Source organism: Harpia harpyja, chromosome 2 (genome assembly GCF_026419915.1).
Source record: "Harpia harpyja isolate bHarHar1 chromosome 2, bHarHar1 primary haplotype, whole genome shotgun sequence".
NCBI classification, from domain to species: domain Eukaryota; kingdom Metazoa; phylum Chordata; class Aves; order Accipitriformes; family Accipitridae; genus Harpia; species Harpia harpyja.
This window is the reverse complement of record NC_068941.1, coordinates 60467458-60489695: the sequence shown is the minus strand read 5'-3', so window position 1 is coordinate 60489695 and position 22238 is coordinate 60467458. Positions and strand designations below refer to the sequence as shown.

The 22238-nt window shown below is 41.3% G+C and overlaps 2 protein-coding genes across 12 annotated transcripts in view; both read left to right on the top strand.

Annotated features, from left to right (window-relative positions):
- The window catches only part of CWH43 (cell wall biogenesis 43 C-terminal homolog), a 29421-nt gene extending 18445 nt beyond the window's left edge, over positions 1 to 10976 (top strand). For 2 of the 3 annotated variants that reach the window (XM_052780099.1, XM_052780097.1), the window contains 6 exons: positions 2540 to 2675; positions 3865 to 4014; positions 6306 to 6450; positions 7114 to 7175; positions 8272 to 8427; positions 9929 to 10775. In XM_052780099.1, the coding sequence (XP_052636059.1) occupies positions 2540 to 2675; positions 3865 to 4014; positions 6306 to 6450; positions 7114 to 7175; positions 8272 to 8427; positions 9929 to 10016 (737 nt within the window). In that variant the 3' untranslated portion in view covers positions 10017 to 10775. The other variant, XM_052780098.1, reaches the window with a different exon arrangement.
- Positions 10977 to 17519: 6543 nt separating this feature from the next.
- The window catches only part of DCUN1D4 (defective in cullin neddylation 1 domain containing 4), a 43255-nt gene continuing 38536 nt past the window's right edge, over positions 17520 to 22238 (top strand). Inside the window, exon 1 of one of the 9 annotated variants that reach the window (XM_052780094.1) lies at positions 17520 to 17537. Coding sequence is in view for 3 of the 9 variants with exons in the window: in XM_052780084.1 (XP_052636044.1) it covers positions 17645 to 17778 (134 nt within the window). In the remaining 6 variants the exon portion in view is untranslated. Of the gene's footprint in view, positions 17538 to 17629; positions 17779 to 17961; positions 17981 to 18697; positions 19170 to 22238 lie in introns of those variants that run through there. The other 8 variants (XM_052780084.1, XM_052780083.1, XM_052780082.1 and 5 more) reach the window with 8 other exon arrangements.

Here is a 22238-nt window from a genome sequence, read left to right as displayed (position 1 = left end):
TTTGTTTATTATTTGGATTTTTTTCCTCATATTGCTGATGAGTTATTTGTCTATAGAGAAATTTTTTGCATAAATGAAATAATGATAAGTATCCTTCTAGATCAAATTTAATGTGTTATAACCTCTCTGTATTTTTTTTTAGATGTGAAACATTATATAATTCCTGAAGGGTCTGAAATTAAAATGCCCTAAACAAGGTGTACAGAGGAGAAACAGACAAGTCTGTTTCCATCACTGAGCCAGAGCAATGTATAAAAGAAAAATAGTGATTGTAGCTTGGTTGAGTTGTCATGATTTTAATGTAAAGAAGGCTGCGTAACCTGTTGCTCATGGACAGGATTTTGGTTGGAAAATTAGCTATAGGAAATGAAGAATTTGGACCAAAGATTAGTGCTGCTGCAGGGTGCATTGAAAGGAATTTACCAGTGGTGCTTGTAGGTGTTACTTGTTTCCTGCGATACCCATAAGATAGGGAAGACTGGAAGCTGCTGCTTTAAGATTTAAGGCAGCTCAGGAGATTAGGAAGCATCCATGCTGCCATTCCAGCATTTGTTGTTCTTTCCTCCTATGATGTGAATGTGCCACAGGGTTTTCCTGAGCAGCTCAGGCTTGACAGACCCAAGCAGTGGGAGGGCACTGACACAGGTGCTGCAGTGCAAGCTTTGATTTTGTGGCAGAGATGCCCAGGAGTTAGTGAAGAGGGAACAGGCTGATTTGTGTGTCATTCACTCCGTTGTCCCATGATCAAAGGTTCAGAGGGCTGAGCTATGTAGGCTGTCTAGTGATAGGAGAAAACAGCTGGGACATTTGATGAATTGAAATTTGGAGCTTTCTTGTATATGTGCGATTCCATAGCTCATGTCTGGGTATTTATTCAATCTTTGGATATTTATTTATGAACTGTAATGAATGCATTTATTTCTGGTACCTATAGTTTAAATTCATGAATATTAGAAAAAGTGATTACTTGGTTATGTCCACTGAGCATTTCTTTGTGGTAATGAAGTATCACTTCTAGAAGAAGCAATTGGTAAAGCAAAAAGGCAGCAAATTCCAAAATATAAATGAATAAATCTTAATTCCTGCTTGCTGGAAACAGTATTCTGGAGTTTTATGTTACATGTATATTGTTATATAAAATACCACATTAACATTTCCAGGAAATGCATTCATGCATTCAGAGTTAAGCTGCAGATTCTTAAATGATTTATTTGCTAAAGAAGAGTAGCTGATTTTGAGAGCCACAGAGAAAAAAGTGGCTAACTTCTTCAGCATAGAGGTTATCTTTAAAGGTGTGGTGGTGTGCATTCCTTGGGCTCATTTTCTCCCCGTTGGAATAGTGAAGATGTGACATGTAATGGCTTTTGTGACTGGAACTCCTGTCTGCCATGAAGGGAACCAACATCGACCCCTCTCAATGGTTTCAGTCATTGTTTCTATGGCCAGCATGTATGCTAATGATGTAGAAGCAAAAATCTGGGAATCCACTTAAAAGTACTCTGAGCTACCATTTTCCCTGCTAACATTGTTTTCATAGTGCTAAATAAGACATTTCAAAAGTGAAAAATCTTATGTGGCAAGAATGGTGCTGGATGGAGGGGTCTTAATTCCTTATAGAAGGGCTGCAGAAGAAGTGGTGACTCCGTCTGCCTTCTAGAGTAGGAGAGCACTCCAAGGCAGGCATAATCACAGCAAGAAGGGAGCACTTGTTGCTGCTGCAGCCATACCAACCTGCTGCTCAGGCTGAGCCTGGATGGTTCAGCCAGCCTGTGGCCAGCTTGCAGACTCCCACTTTCCTTCAGGTATGGGCAGGTCGTTCTTAGCTGCCAGTTCCTTGAGGGACCACATAGCTCTTCCTGTATCCTGCAGCTAAAATGTTGGGGAGCCTGTCATGTTCCCCTGACAAAACCACACCTCGGCATGTAAACAGTGAGGGACCACAGTGCCCTGAGAAAGTGAGGTGGCTGCAGATGGTCAACAATTCACTAGAGCTGGGAACCCTTCTGTTACCATGCCTGGGGGCTGATGCTAGGTTGCTATGGGGTGATTAATTGTTTCGACAACAGCAGCCTGCTCCCTCTTGCACAGGACCCTTTGGAGCAGAATAGGATTTGGTAGATGAAGGTAAGTGCAGATGTGCTGTGTAGCTCTCGTTCATCAAGTTGAAAGCAGTAGACTCTACTGTGCTATTAATCTGTGTATGCACATTGTGTCTAATGCTTTTGAAAGGGTCTGCACTAGGTATGTGCAGGCCAGGTGTACTGTGCAGTCTCATATGTGTCTGGTTATGCACCAGGGAGGAACTATGGCAACCAAACACTACGTATCTCTTCATCAGAGGCTGCGTAGCCTACAGTGGCCGAAAGGTTGGGCATGACTTTGCCAGTGTTAGGGTTTGACCTGATTGACTCCTGAAGGGCTTGTGTCCATCCCTCTGTAATCAAAAGGGAAATGATGACATTGTGTAGTAATTTATAAATCACATTTATAGATCACAGTTAGAAATTTGGAAAGATTTTCTTTCTTCTTCCCATTTTAGATGCAGATTTTATCACTATTATAGAGAGTGATGCCTCTAAACCATTCATTGGGAACAACGATCCAACAATGTGGCTAGGAGAAAGACTAGGATTTTATACAGATTTTGGTCCAAGCACAAGAGATCACACTTGGGGGTGAGTCATCTTTACGTGCACAGTGACAGTAAATAATTGTAAATACACTACCAGATGCTAACTCCACTAGAACATGGGCAAAGAATAATTGGAATAACAATCACCGTAATCACTTGTTGGAGCTTGTCTTTAAGAACATGCTTTCATTCCTTAGCATTACAATGCAATGCAGATGAAGTTTTCTCATTAAAAATGATCAGGTTTTTGTGCCTGCCCCTGTAAGGTACTTTGGCTTTGGTGATGCAGAGGATAGCATCCTGCCACATAATGTACAGATTTGGCATTCTAAGTACTATATCTGATTCCCTTTTCTCATTATTTTGTTTTGGGCTATGAGAACTTTAGATTTCAGACTTAAAAATGTGATAGCAGTTGGAAAATGTAACTGTACCTGGAGTCATTAGACATTTTGAATTCATTAAATCCAGTTTGGGCTGTATAGTGAGAAACAGGCATAGAAAGACGCATGTCTATTTGACCAGATCTTTTTGTGTCTGATTTTACTCTAATGTTTGACCAACTACCAGTTGCATATCTTTGAATATCTTTGCCCTCTGGAAAATAGTGGCTTATGATGTGGCTTTTTTTCAGGGGGATATGCAGATCTTTGTGGCAGACGGAGCTTCCTAGTGATGTTGCAATGGCTATCTAATTTTTGCCATATGTGAGGGGAATTTAGTAACTTTCCTCTTCCAGAGCCTGTGTGTTTAAGTGATGCAGAATGGGGCAGAAAACTCATTCTCTGAAATTTTCTTCATGAAATATTTTGAAAAACCTGATGCAAAATGGTTTTAAGGTTGATTCCAAACAGAAGCTGAAAGAATGAGAAATCTCCTGCTTTAGAGATATATTTCTACCTGCTTCTACTTCTAATAAAATACATTTTAATCACTGGTGGTATAAAATTCTGTTTTGTCTGAGGATGCAGATTTTGAAAGGCTTAGTGTAAGAATTCATATATATGGAATGGTATTTCTTAGTGTAGGAATGAATTTGATAATACGTTTTTAGACATGTACTTAAGTAATATTTTAGAGGAAAACCTTCTAAATTCAGAAAAATCCGCTACATGGTTTGTGTTCTGGTCTGATGGTTTGAGTTCAGTGAACATTAGTCTTCTGCTCACATTTATCTGCTTAGTTCACGCTTGTGAGCTACAAAATGTAACTGTTTCCCTCTTCTCATGTAGGATTATGGCACTATCAAGGTATCCAATTGTAAAATCCACCCATCACCTCCTTCCATCTCCAGAGGGAGAGATTGCACCTGCCATCTCCATGACAGTCAACTTCACAGGGAAACTGGTTGATTTTGTTGTTGCCCACTTTGGAAATGAAGAGTGTGTATTTTATTTATTGTTACATATGTCATGCAAAGTCCTGTAACCTAACTGTAATTTGTGAACTGGGATTTCTTTTGTACCCTTTAAAACCTGCTGCTGTAATACTGGTTCTAACAGAACACTGTGAAGAAATACTGTGACATAGCTACTGGTTTAAAATTTTGAAGCATTTTTTAAAGAAGATAAATGTGTCACACAAAACTCAGCTGATATCTGAGTTACTAATAAACTAATAAATACCTATTATCTGAGTTACTATAAAAATATAGTTCTGCAAAACTACAACAAGTAATAGGGCTACAGATACATGTCAGTGCAGGATAGCATCCTTCTGACTTCCTATGTGTGGAATAGGTCTATTATATTCCACAATGAGTGCAAATAGTTACAGATAGATAGCATTAATGGACAATTGATGTTTATTAAAATAAAAAGTAACAATTCTGAAACCTCCAAGAAAGGACAGTGTTGAAACAGCAACAAAAATATCCATTCAGTGTCCTTTTGACTATATGAAACTGGAAATATGAAATCTGATCTCTGGATTCTGAAAGGAAGAATTATACCAGTAACTCAAATATGTGATGGAAAAGATTAAGGTATATATTTCAGTTCTTTACTTTAAAACAATATCTTGATTACTTCTGTGTAATGAGTATTAATAAGGGATAGTTTTGTGATGCTCCATGTAGCTGTATTTTCTGTTTTATTTGCTGCAATATCTAGTATGTTTGTGGTTATGTAGTAAGATTTGGAATTTTTTCTATATATTTGTTGTAGTTCATGGAGAGGCAAATTTATGGATTGGGTGCAGAATACAATATACAAAGAACCTGCTCAGAAAGCAGCAGGAATTCTCATTATCCCACACTGAGCTTCCCCATTTCCTTCCCCTTCCCCCTGTGTAGAAGCTGTGCTCCAAGCATGCAAATTGTTTATAGATTTCCCTTTTACTAAAAACATATAGTTGTCAGAAACCACTCTCAATTTGAACTCTAGAAAGGAATTTCATTCCGTGCCTTGCACAGATGATTAGACTTGCCTCTCTGAGAAACTGTCAAAGTAGAAGAAGATAGCACTGTGTTCCCCCTCACAGAGAGATGAGATAAAGATGAAGGAGAAATAGGAAGAGACACATGGGAAATGAGGGCAAATGAGATTGTGTTTTGAGGTGAATGAATTTGTAATTAAATCACACACCACTTCTTGTTTTTCATCTTTTTTCATCTGCTGCTTAGGATGACATAAACTGTAGAATACTGGATAACTAGGGATTTTTTTTAAAGGCTGTTTTTAAAATACGGGAATGTCTGTGTCATTTAAAAAAATCCATCTTCTGGAGAGGTCTAATTCTGGAAAGAGCAGCTAGCTGAGCAGGCAACTTCACATATACCTAGGTCAGGTTTCTGTTTAAAGGGTTGGGTTTTTTGTCTCCAGTCTGTGCTCTTTCTTTAATGCATTTGCTTCAGTCAGAAGCACTGCTATTTAGAAAGCATAACAGCATTTAAATTCTTGTCTTCTTTTGGGATTACAGATTCTAAAATCAACTCCCTGTCTCAATGGTATTTTGCCCTGTCTACCAAAATATGGAAGAGAACGTGCTTTACACAACTGTTTAAAGTTACTAACATGAAGAATCATAGAAAGAGAACTGCCTTTACATTATGTTACGACAAATCCAAGGACAGGGAATGGGATCCAATGCAGTATTTTACCAGGCTCTGCTTATGCTATCACTTTTGGTCATGTTGGAACTCTTGTGTAAATCTTGTTAAAGAAATGCAGAATACCTGCCAAATGTCATTAAGTAGTGTTAATGGGATGATGTAGCTCTCAAGTTATATTTCATAAATTTTGACCCAGACTTTAAGACTATATTTACCATGATCTGTCCATCATAAAAGTTTTGTTAGCATGTGAGCTCTTTGTTACGCACCGTGCTGTGCTAGCACAATTAAATTTCAAGTGCAGGCAGAGACAAAGCCTCAGATAACCAAAGCACGCACATTCACATTTCCTAGTGATGAGATCACTATTAAAAACAAAACAGTAATAGAAAAAGTTGTTCCTATAATGGTTAGAAAGAGAACCCTAATTACGTCTACCATGACCATGTGGCTTTTATCAAACATAGTGATCATTTTGAATCAGTGAGCTTTCTGTAAACTTTCATACTCTAATACTGAGCAATAAAAAAGGTACCAGATTCATTTGTGGTTTACTATGTTACAGCACAAAGATTCTGAGCTAAAATGTATATATGGTAAAGTCTTTTCCGTTTCTTTCAGAGAGGACTTGGACAGAAAACTCCAGGCTATAGCTGTTTCAAATCTATTGAAGACTAGCTCTAAGCAAGTTGTATTTCTAGGGTACATCACTTCAGCTCCTGGATCCAGAGATTATACTGAATTAATAGAAAATGGAAATGTCAAGGTAACTTAAAAGTACTGCTTCTTTTAGCAGTTAGAGATAATATATATTTGAAACATTCAGCTTAATATTTCAAATTGGTAACTTAGAAACAGACATATAAGAAAATACATGCCATTTTCAAATACAATCTTCAGCTACCTCATGACACATTATAGAGAAGGTGGAGTTACACAGTGAAAGAACAAGAGACAATGGACAGCAGTTGCCACAAGGGAAATGCCAGTTAGATAGTGGAAGAAAAAAAAAAAATCACAGTTAGGGTTGTCAAGCATTAGAACAGGGGCCCAGAGAAGTTGTGAAATCCCCTTCCTTGGGGATATTCAGAAGTTGGCTGCATAAGGCCCTGAGCAACCTGCTCAAAGTTACTTTGAGCATAGGGTTGGGAGTGGGTGACTTCCAGACATCCCTTCCATCCTCTAATTCTGTGATTCTGTTGTTTTAAAACCGAGTTCTGCAGTTTGGTTTTCTGTCAGATGTCAAAAAGTTGTCTGATTTGTCCGTGTCTAACAGTGGGGTTTTTTTCTTTCTACCTTATTACAGTGTTTTAGGCAAAACGTTCTTCTGCAGCAGGTTTACACATTGGTTCTGTTACTGATTTAAAGCCTATGTGTAAGGAAAGCTTGCCTTCTTTGTTTGACTTTTTTTTTCGCCTTTCACTCATAGGATATTGACAGTACAGATCATGACAGATGGTGTAGCTATATTATGTATCGTGGAGTAATAAGGTATGTTAAAGTGGATCATTTATTCATTGGTTTTAAATATCTTTATGACAATCAGTTTTACACCCTTCTATAGGTAATTGTAGAAGAGCCTTATCTCCCTAAACAATTATGTATGGATAGTTAGATATACCATGAAGCAATGTGAAACATTGATCTCGGGATGAATTGGTGTATTTCTGAATATAATTTACAAAGAGAGTATTACAGGTTTCATCCTTCTGTGTCAGAAGTCTTCAGATCTAATCTGCTTTGGTAACATAAAACTACTTTTTTCCAAAGCTCTGCAGCTTCATTCTAAAATGTGAAGGCTAAGCCTTAATTTGTATGTGACACAGAAGATACAAATTTTGAACTATGATTGTAGGGTTTGTTGAAGCAAAATGCTGATCTAATCTAGCCAGGCTTTATGCTGGATTCAGTGGAAATTTTAACTGTGTAAGCCCATACTGAAGTACTTTCCTCTGCTGGGACCTATGCAGTCCATATCTTTTAATACCAAGTTGCTTGTAAATCATTCTCTTGGTGATGTATGTACCAGAATGGAATTCAGCTTATATATAATATATATAATTTTATATATATATATATAATAAAACGCAAATTCTGTAGTGTTCACAGGAGTAAAACCAGTAAACTAGGTAGCTGTCTTAAATAACAGCATTGAGTAAGAAAAAAAGGGGGGGGGGACAACAAAAAAACTAACAAAACCCCCATTTGCAATCTAATTTTTCTCATTACTCATTCCCTTGATGCTTGAGTTCCTTTCTTGAATTTCAAAATCTCTTCCATGAAAAAAGTTGGTGAGCTTATACCAGCGTGCATATTCTAAAACTGTAATTTTAAAAATAAGTTTCTAAATCTAGAACTTATTGTTGTTGTTAAACTCTTATGCTCTCTCAGTTTTTCTGCTTGTGACATTGTGTTATGATGCTCATGTTTATAGAGCACTCAAGTTTTTTGAAGGTGAGATTCACAGAAATGGAAAGTTATGTTGATAAGTTAATTAGCAACTCTTGGAAAAAAGAGACATGAATTAAGAATGTGGTGAAATTGCCTTGAGTTATTTCTTCAAACTAACTCTTCTTGTATCTGATAGATTGGGCTATGCCCGCATATCTCATGCTGGTTTAAGTGATTCAGAAGTCCAGATGGCCAAATTCAGGATCCCAGATCACTTGGATAGCTATGCTGACAATGACAGAATTGTCACTGATCCCAGCCAAGTTCCTGAGGACATCCATTTCAATCCCAGGTCAGTGTATCACATAAGAAATTAAGGCGATGATGTACGTGACATCTTATAAAAGAGAAGTCTAGGAACAAAATTGTTCTTAAAGTGGGAGGCACTGGTCAGTACCAAACTGAGCAGAAGATTAGGAGGCAAGAACTTCTGATTTGTAATTCCATTTTTTTCTAATGACTTGGCATGTGCTTTGGGAAAACCAGTCTGTGGTGTCGTAGCATAAATTGAAGGTAATGCTTATTTCACCCAGGTGCTTACTTTCTGAGATTGTTTGATAGGGATGTTTGCCAAGTGGTGTGGTGACTCATTTTATAGATGATGAGAGATCTCCCGTGTTTCTCAGCACTTTTGAGGATCAAGGTCTTAATATACTGTTACTTAGAACACAAAATACAATATATACATTAAATACTCACATACTATATAACTGGAGCAAAAATTAAGGAAAATGCCTGAGGCAGTATGTTACATACGTCAAGAAGAAAAAAGGGCTAGGTTTTTACATAAAAAGTTATTTATTTCTAGAATGCTGTCATTTTTCCACTGGCATTGCATAAGGAAGAGAAATACTGAGAAAGGTATTTATTCTACACTGACTATCAGTGGAAGAGTCATGAAATTTGAGATAGATGTTGCCACAGAGAGACAATTTCCAGCAATGCCATATTTACTACTTCCAACATGCATAATACAGAATATATTAATTTCTTATATACCCCTAACAGTTGAGCTTACTCACTTTTTATTTACCACTCAGTCACTGGCTTCCTGTCTAAGCAGGAGTTTGTCCGATCTTTTCTGAAACTTGCCTAAAGTTAGTATTCACATTCAGATTTGTCTCAGTTGATTTCAGCACAGAATATTTTTCTTGTCCTGATTTCTTTCATGTCTGCCCGTAAGCAGAAAATTTATACCCTTTAGGAATAAGTTTAACTTTTTCCAATAAACTATAGTTCTTTTGAAATACAATGGCACTGCTCTTAAATGTTGTTTAGCACTGATATTTTGAATAAGCACTACATTTTACTTTTGCAAATCTATCTGTCATAATAGTCAGTAGTCAGAACTTTCAGATTTAAATATGGCATGAAACATTACAATTTTCACCATAATTTTCAAAAGTAAGATGTGCAATATTAACAATAGGGTTGACTATTTGGATACTATGGGGGGTTAAATTATATCTCCACTGAAGCCAGTAGAAAAAACTCAGAGCATAGGATTTAACTAGCTAAATGCACCGCTCACCTTTGTCAGCTGGAGTTCTGTTTATAAAGTGCCTATGGCATTAATCCAATCAGTGTAATTAAATGTCTCCATTATACTCAAAGACCTCTAGTTAGCGTACATAGATTATGATTTATATATAAGTAGGATTGTGGCCTGTTTCTGAAATAAATAATCTAGAACATTCAGAAGAAGTGTTAATTATACTGTTGTAAGTGTGTGATTTAATTGCATGGGTTAAATCATGTTATAATGGTTTTGCTTTGTTGAATATTTTTCTTAGATTTGGATCTTACAAAGATGGACATAATTATGAGCAGATTCATCACTTTCATATGAGCACTCCTAAATATTTTAAACAGAAAAATTAGAATGACAAAATAACATATCATTGGGACCAACAAGAAAGGTTTGTTGCTTGAAACTGAATTGGCAGCCAAAAAGACTACGTTGTTTAAGGATGAGCAACTCCCATGCTGCATAACTCTGTGAATGTTTGTGTAATAGTTGGTGACTCCTTTCTTTAATGAGTTGTCATCACTGTGAGAGAGGGAAGATGCGTGCATTGTGGTAAACTGGTATCTACCTGGGCCAGATACCTGCTTTGTACACAGCAGAGCAAGGGTGGGAACTTGCTTTGGCCATAACTTCTTCAACTTTTTTGAAGGTATCCTATATTGTGCTGTTTCAGAGTTGAATGTATCTATCCACCTTTTCTTTAGCGTTCAGATATGATCCCTTTCCTCTCCTGGGATCTCATTGGAACAATCATGAGCAAAGAATTTCAGCTGACTTCCACACTTTTTTGGTGACTGAGGCAAAGCAAAATAATGTGGTAGTGTAGGTAACCTGTTGATATATGCTGCACTTTGTAGTCCTGCTGCTATTGCAATAAAAAGCTTGGCCTTAGGTTTTTCAAAATAGGAATGGGACTAGTGTGTTTTTTTAATTGGGAGATATGCAGTAACTATGTGTTTGAAGTGTGTGCATTTTTGACTTACTGAAACAGTATTTACATCTGCTGCTATTCCACATTTTATTCTTAAATGAGTTTTATTAGAACAATTTGCAGATGATTGATATTAATAATATTGGAGAAAAGGCAGTGACTTTTACAGACTTCCTTTTTTTAACAGGACATTAGACACTGCAATGCTTTTACAAAGGGAAGAGTAAAGTACCTCTGGATAGTTATTGTTATGAGGAACTTACGTGAACACACTGCAGAAGAATTAAAAACAATCATGCTCAACATGACAAGGTTTCTGAGAGGAGAGAAATGTTGATTGTAATTTTTATTTAAAATGAACTGTAATAAAAAAAAAATGCATTGTTCCTTTCAGTAGCGCTACACTTTAGTAGACTACCTGGAAGTGTGGCTTTTTTTTTTGACATAGGCCGTGAATTACCTACTATGTAACACACACGTAACACAATGTAAAATGTGTTTTCTTGGGGTGTCTCTCCTGATCCTTCAGTATATGTGCAGAGCTTCCCTTAAACAATGAGGACATCTTCAGTGTTGTCCAAAGGAAGTTTTGTGTTTGTGAGAAACATGTTATATGGTTTATTTAAATGACCCTCTCAACTTGGAAACCACATTTGTGATGTTGATATTTAGTACTGTGTGTCTTTCCAGTAATACCTAAACATGCTGTAACTGAAAGGAATAGGACATGTTGCAGGAAAGAGAGTGTTCTTTTTTCTCCCTCTAATTCTCCACCATGTGCTTTTGAGAACAGCTTGAGCTTACTCAATTTTACTGTTTCCCTATGTAAGAAAATACAGGATGTGTTTTTACCCAGGGTTTCTTGTTCTATAGAGTCAGGTAACTGCTGCCATCACCAAGCTTGTCACTTTATCCTGGTCACCCATCATTTTGCTCCCTTGTTTTTAGGACTGTGTTTCTGAGAGTGAAACGCTTCACTGATCTTTGTGGACAGAGGATATTTGAAAGGCACTTGAGGAACACATAGCCACCACAACTTCATCTCAGATGGTATTAGAAAGCCTGACTTTGTTAGTGACTATTAACCAGCCATTGTTGAACTAATTTACTTCTCACCTAGAGCTGTTGTGATTGTCTTTACAAGTCCAAGAAAGTGTAATTAAACATTCCAGTTTAGATATCCTTTAGGTAGGATTTGAAATCCTCTTGAACTTGTTCTCTGTGTGACTCTCTGGCAGGACAGGATAAATTAGGTTTCAGAGTGATGGGAGTGACTTTCTTGCACTTTCAGCAGTTTTCTTCTGCAAACACCAGTAGCCCCTGTCTCTCCCTTCTCCCAGCCTACAACAGCAGCTGGCACTGGCACTGACATTGCACAGCGGCTCCGAGTATCCTCATTTCTTTGCAGGGTGCTCTCACGCTAGCTCTGACGCACATCCAGCCACAGGTTTGCCTTTCCATAGCCTGTACAAAACATAACATTATCTTGCCACATTACTTGAACATTCTCCACAGGCTGACTCTGCAAATACCTTGTAATGTGAGCAGTTTATTCGTGTAAGATGCAGGAAATGATACTCATAAACATAAAAAACTTGAAAACCCCTTATTTTTTTTAACAAAAAATAGAATCAGGATATTTTTCAAGAAGTCAGACACCAAAGCATGACTTGCATAGCAGATCAGACTATATGTCATCTCTGTGTGTAATCTTCAAAGTCTGTGAGCATATGTGGATGGATTTTCACAGGACTTAGAAATGTTCCCCCCATTAGAAATGTTCATGTAGACATTGACAAAATCTGAAGTTTGAATATTCTCTTCTTCTGAGTAGCTTGTGTAATTTAGTGTTGGTGGATCCATACCTCATAATGCCTAATATCAGAAAACACTGTATGCAAATGTAATGAGTAGCAAGTATTTGTTGACACTTGCATTATTTTATCAGAATTACTAAGAAAAACTATGACCACAAACTGTTTGTGTACTGCTTCTACTACTGTGGTTAGAATTGGGAAGCTAAAATTACACTTTATTTGTCCTTGAATCTGCACCCTGGTCTAATCCCCTGTATCTGACTGGTTTAGAAAAATGTGCAGTACGTCTCTCAGTCGCAATCACTATGTCTCAAACTATGAAAGAAATGTGCTAGAACAGGTCCTGCTGCAGGGGTGTGTGACTAATCTTGCTGTTTTCTAATCATATTCTCTTCATCTCAGCTTTCATAAGATAGTATGTTATGAAAGAAAAAGGTTGTGGATACCTTTAACTATGCATTCAGAGATAGCATGAAAAGATAAAATATATAAGATAAAATGTATAAGATAAAGATTATTTTCTAAAGGTTTGAACTTTTACTGGTGGTAAAAGGTCTAGAGTATATATATCTGATTTCTAAATAGTATGTATTCTGTTTACTCCTAATTCCATCCTCTCTGACATTCTGTGCAGGTCACTTAAAGTTTCTAGGAATACACAGGAAGAGACAGCAGTACATCAGGAGCCTACTGGTGTGTATCTCAGAATAAGAAAGGAGGACTCTAGGTAACATGTAAGAGAGCAACTTTTGAGAGTAATTGTACTGGATTCTTCAGCAGGGTGGAGACTGAAGTCTCCTCTTACATATATTCCTGCTCTGGGGCCTTGGCTCAGGCATTTCGATGTGTATTGTAAGCTTAGCTTCAGGAATAGTGGCTCCGGTGTTGTCACAGAGCACTCTGAAACCTGGGAGCTGCAGTTCAAACCTCTTGGGCTACAAAGGACCTGAAATTGTTATTTCCCAGTTTCAAAAAGGGCGTTGCAGCTACAAGCTTATTAAACAAAAGTTGGGCACACCCTTTGGTTTTGAACTGGAGTTGATGCTACTGAAACAAATTGGGTGCAGCTTAAGCGTGTAGATGACCAGCTCCCATGTATCTCTCTGAAACAGAACACAAAAAATGTTCGGGTCCTCTACTGACAGTGAAGGAGCTTCATGGCCCCAGACAAAGGTGTTGGTTGTTTTGAGGCACCTCCAGGGTTCATGCAGAAATTCTGAGGTGCTCTCTTAAGCTTGGCTACTTAGAGCTTCCTAATTATGAATTAAGCAGATTTTTTTTTTTTTTTACATTTCAAACTGAAGCTGAAAAAAACCTATAAATCCAATTTAAGGATTTAAATATGAGCTACCAACAGCCCCGAACCATGTTTTTTCTCATGTACGTAAAGTTATATTTGTTTGCAGGGTGTTACAAAAGGGCCCTTGGGATCAAAGTTGTATGTCTGTGGAGCAAGTGTAACAGAACAAACCTTTTTACTTCAACGAGGAGCATAGTACGTGTCTGTGGGACAGGCCAATTAAAATGAGCTGAATTGTTGAACTAGGAGTGGTTTGAAAGCAGTTATATTATCTGCAGCTGCTACTTTCTGCCACCTGAGGTCCTCTCTTATCCCTGATCAGTACTGTTCTGCTGATACCACACAAGAATAACAGACAGTTGAGGTGTTTCATCCTAACTCTGAGGGTGAAAAATCTTTTCAGAAGTGTTGCATAAAGCTGTTTGTATTGACTTGGTTATCAGTTACTTCTTCATATCTGCAAATGATTGCTGGGCTTCTGGTAGACAATTTGTTTCTTTTCTTACAATGCCCTGTACAGTGCTTTGTTGCTGCTTTATCTCCTTGGTTAATGTTCAGCAAATTCTGCTTTGCTAATGTTTTTATTTTCAATACAATTCTCTTCCCTCTCTGACTTGTAAAACTCATAATGGCTTGTGATTCTGGTGCCTAAAGTTAACTTACAAGCTTGTTTCTAAGCAAAGCAAGATGAATGAAGGTATTTGAGAGATGCAGTGGCTTTAGCAATTTGGAGTCTGATACCCTTTGGAAACAGAGGGGATCCTCTTTCTCAAAGACGCTTCTACATTATGTTTCTGGTGGTGAAGAAGATAAAACTAATAGCTCCTCTTTCTCATGTTAGCCAGTATTTTTGACAGTATATGGTGGTTTTTTATGTGGTTGCCATTTTAGCTATCAATTAAAAAAAGAAACACAAACATAAAAAGTCAAACAATGACAGTCGTCTTAAAAAAAAAAAAAAGTCTACAGTTTTAAGTTTGATCTAGCAGTGTGTAAACTGGCTGATGCATTTCCTGCCCCTCTCCAGTTCTTGGTTTATTATTCCTCTCCTGTGTGTCAATAGGAGCATTTGCACGTATGTGTAGTGAGCCAGATCAGGATATTTATCTGGCTGGGAAAAGAAAACAAACAAATGAACAAAACCAAAAGAAGTGTTGAGGGATTTATTGTTTTGTTTTGGGGTTTTTTGGTTTTTTGCTTTTTTGGGGGCAGTCTTGCTCTTCGATCTACCTTGCTATCTAGCTGTGCAAATGGTTGCACTGGCACAAAATAAAGGATGCCAGGAGGGGTAGGATTAAGACGCTAATGCTGGAACTGCTTAACCTGTCAATGTCCTTGAGACAATGCTTGATCAACCATGACTTGATTGATCTGCTCTATGTAAAATTAAGTATTTCTGCATTTTGTAAACTCAGGCTTTGGAAGGAAAATACAAGCGTGATTTCATAACATCTGCCAGACAAGGGACTTGCATAGTGGTTTACAACTAGTGGTAACAAAGGGGATATTTATACCTTCTTGAGGTTGGAACGAAGGTGCGTGTTGTAATGGGCCTTGTTCTCGTGGGGCAGGCCTTTTCTGGCTGAAGCATACATTCCCTTGTTTAGCAGGAAGAGGCAGGAAACAAAGTCTCTTTTGTGTTTCCCTATGGATTTCTTTGCAGATCTAGTTTTTAAGGGTCAGGGATTATACTTGTGCATTCAACTATTCAAAAATTTTTTGAACTTTTGTTTGTCAAACCTACAGTATTATTTGCTTTACACTTATGGATAGCAGTAGTTACGGAAGCTATAGTCTAAGGAAAGATTTGTAAAGCCAAGTAGTATCTTTAATTTTAGACTAATATAAATGGGGGGGAAAAAAAGTACAAACCTTTCTGACTTCAGATACAACCAGACAGGGTTTTTCTGTGTCACCTTTCTTTAGATCTCTTATCAGTTTACGGAAGAAGATTTATTTTTGAATATGTTTTTATTCTGAACTAGCGGTCTATGTGCTTTTTATGGTCATTGTGAACAAACAGGCACCCCTAAAGGAATTGTTCCTCTCAATCCAGAATTAGAACAGATCAGATGAATTGCAACTCAATGGTGCCCCTATTGGGTATAAGATCTTGGGATGACACGCACAGATGTGAATGTCTGGCACGTGGGATGTTAGAACTACCCAAGAAGTGAACCCTAGCTTGCACTGCTTTACTCTAGGATATAATTTTTTTTTTTTAAAGGTGGTAGTGTAAATATACAATTGCTAAGGTAAACAAAAGATGGTGCAAATAGGAGAATGTCAGAGAGAGAGGCAGAAAGTTCTACAGAAATAATTTCAAGGAGTTAGTGAACAAGTAAGAATTTCAAATAATGGGGTCTTTCATTGCTCCGACATGGTCTTAGTACATGACTTTTGAAGAGAGAATTAATTTTCTTACGGACTCCATCTTCTCTGTAAAAGAGGCAGTTGAAAACATAAGATGTTGCTCTGCAAAATAAATTGGCTGCACTTGCACATTCTGATTGGTTCACTGAATAAGGCAAGGGTCATAAAAAAACCCCCAAACAGGTGTGTGATCAGTTAATTCAGGACTCTATGCTAATGCGTTGCTCCAAAGGGACAAATACCTTAAATCGGGCACTTCTTCAATTCTGAGTCCTTGACTTTCTTTTAACTTAACCTCTTAGAGGAAGTTTTTATTTTTCCATGGGTAATTTCTATCTTAATAATCCTCCTTTGTGCACAGGCGGTGCTGTAGCAGTCTCTTCTCATCCATGTTTCAACACCGAGTAGGGCAAGGGAAGGCTTTTACCCCTGAAAGGACGCAAGATGCTGAGCTGGGCTGCTAAGCAGCAATGACCTGCAAGGTGTCTTACTCCTCCGGCTCAGGAACGGGGAGCTCTTTCCCTCTGTACTGCAAGGGGGGAAAGGAGGCGGGGGGTGTCCATGCGCTAGGTTTCGAGGAGCGGGAACAGTAACAGGAGGGAGGAACCAGTCTCATCTACCCGCCAGGAGCAGCTGTTGTTCCCCGTGCCTCTGCTGCTGTAGTATTGACCTGACCCTTCGGTGCGTTCAGCTGGTGGGGGCAAGCTGCCATTTTTCCCCTCAGGAAAAGGGAGATGGCAGAAACAAAGAAATCTTCCCGAACTAGTTGGCGATTTGGCCACACCGAAGCTGGGTTCACAGAGCAAAGGGAGGATGGTGCGGTCCAGAAATCTTCCTCCCCGAGCGCCAGCTACCCGCTCCGGCCGTGACGACACGGCACCAGCTGCCCCGGGGCGCGCATTACGTACATGTGCAAGCGCTCCTTCATCCGAGTAGGGCAGGTACGGGGCGTGCGAGCCTGCGGGCGTACGGAGGCCGCGGTTCGTCCCGGCAGCGGGGGGCCAAGCAGGCGGCCCTGTGGCGCCGGGCCCTCGGGCTGCCGCCGGAGCGCCCTCGGGGCTAAGATGGGGGGAGCACGCTGCCGCCGGTGCCCGCGCCGCGTAACGGTCGGGGGGAGGCGGGGAGCCGGTGTGGCTGCCGCCGGTGCCCGCGCCGCGTAACGGCCGGGGGGAGGCGGGGAGCCGGTGTGGCCGCCGCCGAGGGACCCGCCCGGGGCAGCCCCCGGCGGCCCTCTGAGGGGCGGGGCAGCGCCGGCGGCCCCGCCCCCGGCCCCGCTTACCCAATCGTATCGGGGCGTGGGCGCGGCCCGTGGCCTCCGTAGCCAATCAGAGCCACGGGTGACACAAAGTGCTGTTCTTTGCACGCGCTTTTAAGGCCAGGAAAAACTGGCACCGGCAAAGCCCAGTCAGAGTGAAGGGGGGCGGTGTCGGCTCAGCCTTGAGCCCAATAGGAGGTAGGGAGCGGGCGGGGAAGGCGGTGCGGGGCAGGCAGAGGGAGAATGGCAGGAGCCTCGCACAGTAGGAGAGCAGGACGTGCGGTCTCTCGGGGCAGCCCGAGCCAATGGGTGCCGCCAGTGGGCGGGGCGGGAGGCGTCCGTGCTTGGGCTCTGTGATTGGGAGAGGGGCAGAGGGAGCCGGGCCGGGCAGGGCGGTGTGTGCGCTGCACGAAAATGCACTCGGATGCCGCCGCTGTCAGTGAGTAGCCGCCGGGCCGGGCCGGGCGCTCCCGCTCGCCCGCCCACCCACCCACCGGCGGCACCGGCGGCACCGGCCTGATCTTTCCGCCGGCGGTCGCTGCCGCCTGGGTGGGGGCGGCTTCTCCTGCCCCTCACCGAGGAGGCTCGGCCGAACGCGCCGCCGGGGCTCCCAGTGACGGGGAAGGGCGTCAGGCCGGCGGGTGCGGAACCGGCGGGGAGAGAGGCGGCGGGCGTACCGGGGGGCGGGGGCCCGGTGGGGACGGTGGAGGCCCCGCGGCCCTCGGCAGGCTCCCCCGGGGGGGGCGGGAGGGGCCGGGGCTGGGCGGGGGCGGCCCGTGCGGGGGCGGGGGCGGGCGGGGGGGGCAGCAGCGGAGGGGGCTGGGGGCTCTCGGAGGGTGTGACGCAGTTTCCCCGACCCGGCTGGCGAGCGGGTGAGGCCGCGGCCGGCCCTCGTGGCTGGCTGTGAGGCAGCCGAGGGGAGGGCGGGCGCGGGCCACGGGGCTGCCCGGCGGCCTCGCTGCGTGGGAGCGGTGTGTGTGGGGCGGGAGGGGGGTGGGGAGGTGGGTGGCGGTTAACGTAGCGGATTCCGCCGGGCCGGTGCAGGAGAAGCGGGCTGTGAAGGGGACTGGGGAGCGCGGCGCATTGTGGGAGGTGGAGTCTCTCCTGCGGCCGCTCCGCGCGGCGGCTCTCTCGGCGCGGGGCGGGGGACTACAACTCCCAGCAGGCACCGCGGCGGCGCGGCGTGCTGCCCCCGCCCCCGCGCGGGGGTGCGAGTTGCAGCCCGGTAGCCGGCGGGGGTACCCGCTGCGCCCTGCCCTCCCCGCGGGGCTGGAGGTGGCCTGGGGGCAAGGCCGCCTGGCTTCGGGGCGGGGGGGGATCTGGCTGCCTGTTCTGGAGGAGGGTAGGGAGGGCTTTGTCTCTGCCGTCTAGTTTCTGGCTGTGCTTTCGGAGCGGGCGGGACCGTATGCTGTAGGCAGGTTGCCTGGCGTGGGGGGATTGCACACCTGCGTGGCTGTGGGTAGCTGTGGGGTTCAGGAATAGGCTCCGTCCCCCTCCGCCGGAGAGATGAGGCTGTCATCCCGAGCACAGAGCTGTCTCGGCAGAGCGATGTTCCCGATTCCTGTGAAATCTCCCAGGAACGTGTTGTCGATGTGCAAGGAGTTGCAGCTCTGAGGCGCTTTATTACTGCAGAACTTGCTTATGGGAAAGATAATGAAAACTGAAGCTTTGATCGTACGTTAATGAATGATGGTCTGACTTTTGGACAAAGTCCTGAAACCAATTATGGGAAGAAGCGCTGCATAAGGCCTGGATTTTCTTGAATCCTCCTGTGTTTCTCAAAATGAGAGACTGGACAGGGGCAGCCTGGTAGAGGCTCTGAATCATAAGGTTATATAATTTCTTTAGTGGTTCTGGTTTTTTTTACCTTTATATTTAGGGATCATTATATGTTGATGGTTAAGGCTGCCATTAAAGCACAAATAACTGCTTCGTGTTGGAAATGGAAGGATAATTATTCTAGAAAATGCCTTCTGTTCAGTGTCTTTTGTCATGTGCCCTGTCCAAAAAAGGGTGCAGGCCTTCATTATATACATGTAAGCTACAGTTATAAATATGCCAGTGCTCCCTCATGTAGGGTGTTAAGACTATGTAGTGATTTTTATTTTTATTTTTTTTTAATTTCTCTGCAGAAAACGAGCACTGTTTCTCAGCCTTCAGCTGTTACTGGCTTCTCTTTAAAAATGTCCCTTGGAATGACTGAATCGTCCACCTCAATACTTTTTTTTTGGGAGGGGGGTGCAGTTCATGGCCTTGTATATGTTTTATTTTAAATAGGAGTGTTTTCCTAAACTAACTTCATTATCTGTAGCTTCATACTAGTTGGGTTTTTTCCTCATTGATTTAAATGCTTGAAATGAGAAGTGTTCATAGCATATCTTTACACATACAGTAGTTGGCTTATGATTGTTTCTTGACTGAACATTTCTTTTGAGCCGCCTTTTTGACCCTGCTTACATTCTTATCTGTTCTTATGATAGAAACTCCATTAATGCATTTTTGCTGTTTCAGTTTTACTTTCTGAGACTGAATGTACACGTTTCACATTATATGAGAAACATCAGCTTTCCTTTTTCCTGTTGCAAATGTTTGCTTAAAAGTTTCTTGCAACTCCAATAACTATAATTGGAAATGTCTTCTCTGTGCAAGGCCATGCAATAAGTTGAGTTAGGCAGGTAAACAGTCTTCCTCTCACTGTTTCTCTTCATTCTATTGTATCAGGATGAGATTTCATTTGTCTAATTGCAGCACTTTATTTAAATTTATTTTTGTCTGCATAGTTTTTGTGCTAACTTTAAGTGAATTATTAATCCTGTATTTTCTTTACTTTTCTTTTCCCCCCTTACTTTGGAGATACTGAAAACAAGGACTTAGGGCTTTTTCAAAGCATTATTTCCTAGTTTTGTTTGTGCCTTCAAGCAGAAGAGGGAAACTTGCTTAATTTGTCTGTCCTGTGCTTGCCAAAAAGCATTGCACCAGGAAGTATGGTACATCCCATGAAAATGTACAACTCTTGTATCCAATTTAAATATTAGAACATTTAATAGTGTGGTTATTTCTTCTACAATAAGTAAGACTACTAACAAGGGCTTCAAGCAGAACACTTATTTTAAATGTGCCAGCATTTTTCTTATACTGTCCAATTAAGTTTTTCTATTTAAAATCATAGGTCTGAGGTTAAACAGAATTTCTGCTTTTGGCTCATAAAGAGATAGAAATAACTACCAGTTTGTTCAGTGTTCTCTCTCTCTATATATAGCTGTGTATGTATATATATTGTTGTTAGAGCTACAAGGCTTTAGCTTGCCATTGGGAACCGGCTGGTATGACACATGCTTCTGTGTCGCTTGATGCAGATGTGTGGCTGCACAGACTGTGGGACTCCGTCTACTGCAGCCGCTCATTACTGCCCATTAGCTGTAGATTACTGCTTCCCTTGCTCTACTGGTAAAGTGGTTTGTAGGAGTATTCTCTGATCCACTCAGTCAAATGTATCTGGGTTAGCTCTTACCACTTAAATGTCTAAACTGACATGGCTGATTTTTGCCTGAAGTGGATTAGGGAATGTGTCCATGACCTGTGCTGCTGGCAGAACTGTGGAGTCTGTAATTTTTGGCAGAGAGGAAGAAGCGAACAGCTGGGGCAGTAATGCTTTTGACTGGCATAGCTGTTCCTAGGCTGTTGCAGATCCATCATGTTGTATACCAGATCTGCATGGTGCTGGATACCCTAGTAGTGCGCACTTGACAGGGTTGCATTTCTGCTGAATTAGCTAGAGCACGAGATACAAAGTTTTTATTAGCTTTATGCCCTTTGTAGGATGACAGGTGACACCTAATCTGGCATGAAGTTAAGAGTAGTGCTGGCAAACAACTCTCAGGCCATAGCAGCTGATGATGGAAAACTAACTCACTGACACTTTTTTAAATTAATTTGATGGTAGAGTAAGAGTTAGACTGGATGAACACTTTGTATCAAATGGGTGTAAAACTGGTTCATTGTATTAAATGCTTTGTAGCTCAATTTCCTATGTTTTTGAATTGTAAACTGAAAGAATGTCTGTTCACAGTCCTAGTAACGTGGAATCACTGAAATGCTGTTTGATTTGGTAATACATGCTTTAGAAGCAGATTTAAATTAGCTGTAATTATCCACTGCTTTTACTCATTCTTTTCCAACTGCGGCTGGTCACTCCAGCTTTATTATATGCTGGCAAGAATCTCCATTAGGAGTGCTCATCAAATACATTTAGTAGGTACACAAGTGGTATTTGCAGCAACAGAAACAGATGTTTTGCACTAGAAATACACTTAGTGTTAGGTCTTTCTATAAAAAACAAAATACCTAACCAGCCCCGCCCCACCCTCCCTGCCCCCAACCCCCTAAAAACCCCCGTGAGCCAGCGTGCAGGGTTTTTTATCCTGTGCGTTAGTATAGCATATGTTAGCATAGCTCTTATTAGTTCGGAGTCAGTTTAAGGTAGATGGAAATGCATTCAAACTAAAGTAACAGTTACACAACTTTTGCACTGCTTAAATTGCTCTAAAATTTTTAGTGAACTTTAAACTGTGGTAGGTCTTTTTGTAAACAAGCTTTCAGATCAGGGTACTTTTAAAATATCTAGGTAGAATAAGGATTTGTTCCCATGGGGAAAAAAAAAAAAAGATTAATGCTTTTCCCTATGTACCATGCAGTAATTTTAAAATATTTTGTTGCAGATAAAGTGAGTGACTGATTACATGTGGTAATACCAAATGTTAGAGTTGAATGTGAATGTTTACATTAAAATGATAAGTGGTTTTTAGTGTCTTGTCGTTTCAGCCACATTTTGTTGTTTGGGTTTTTTGTAGGGTTTTCTTTTTAATAGCTTAAGTCACTCTGTGTTTTGTTTCAGAACAT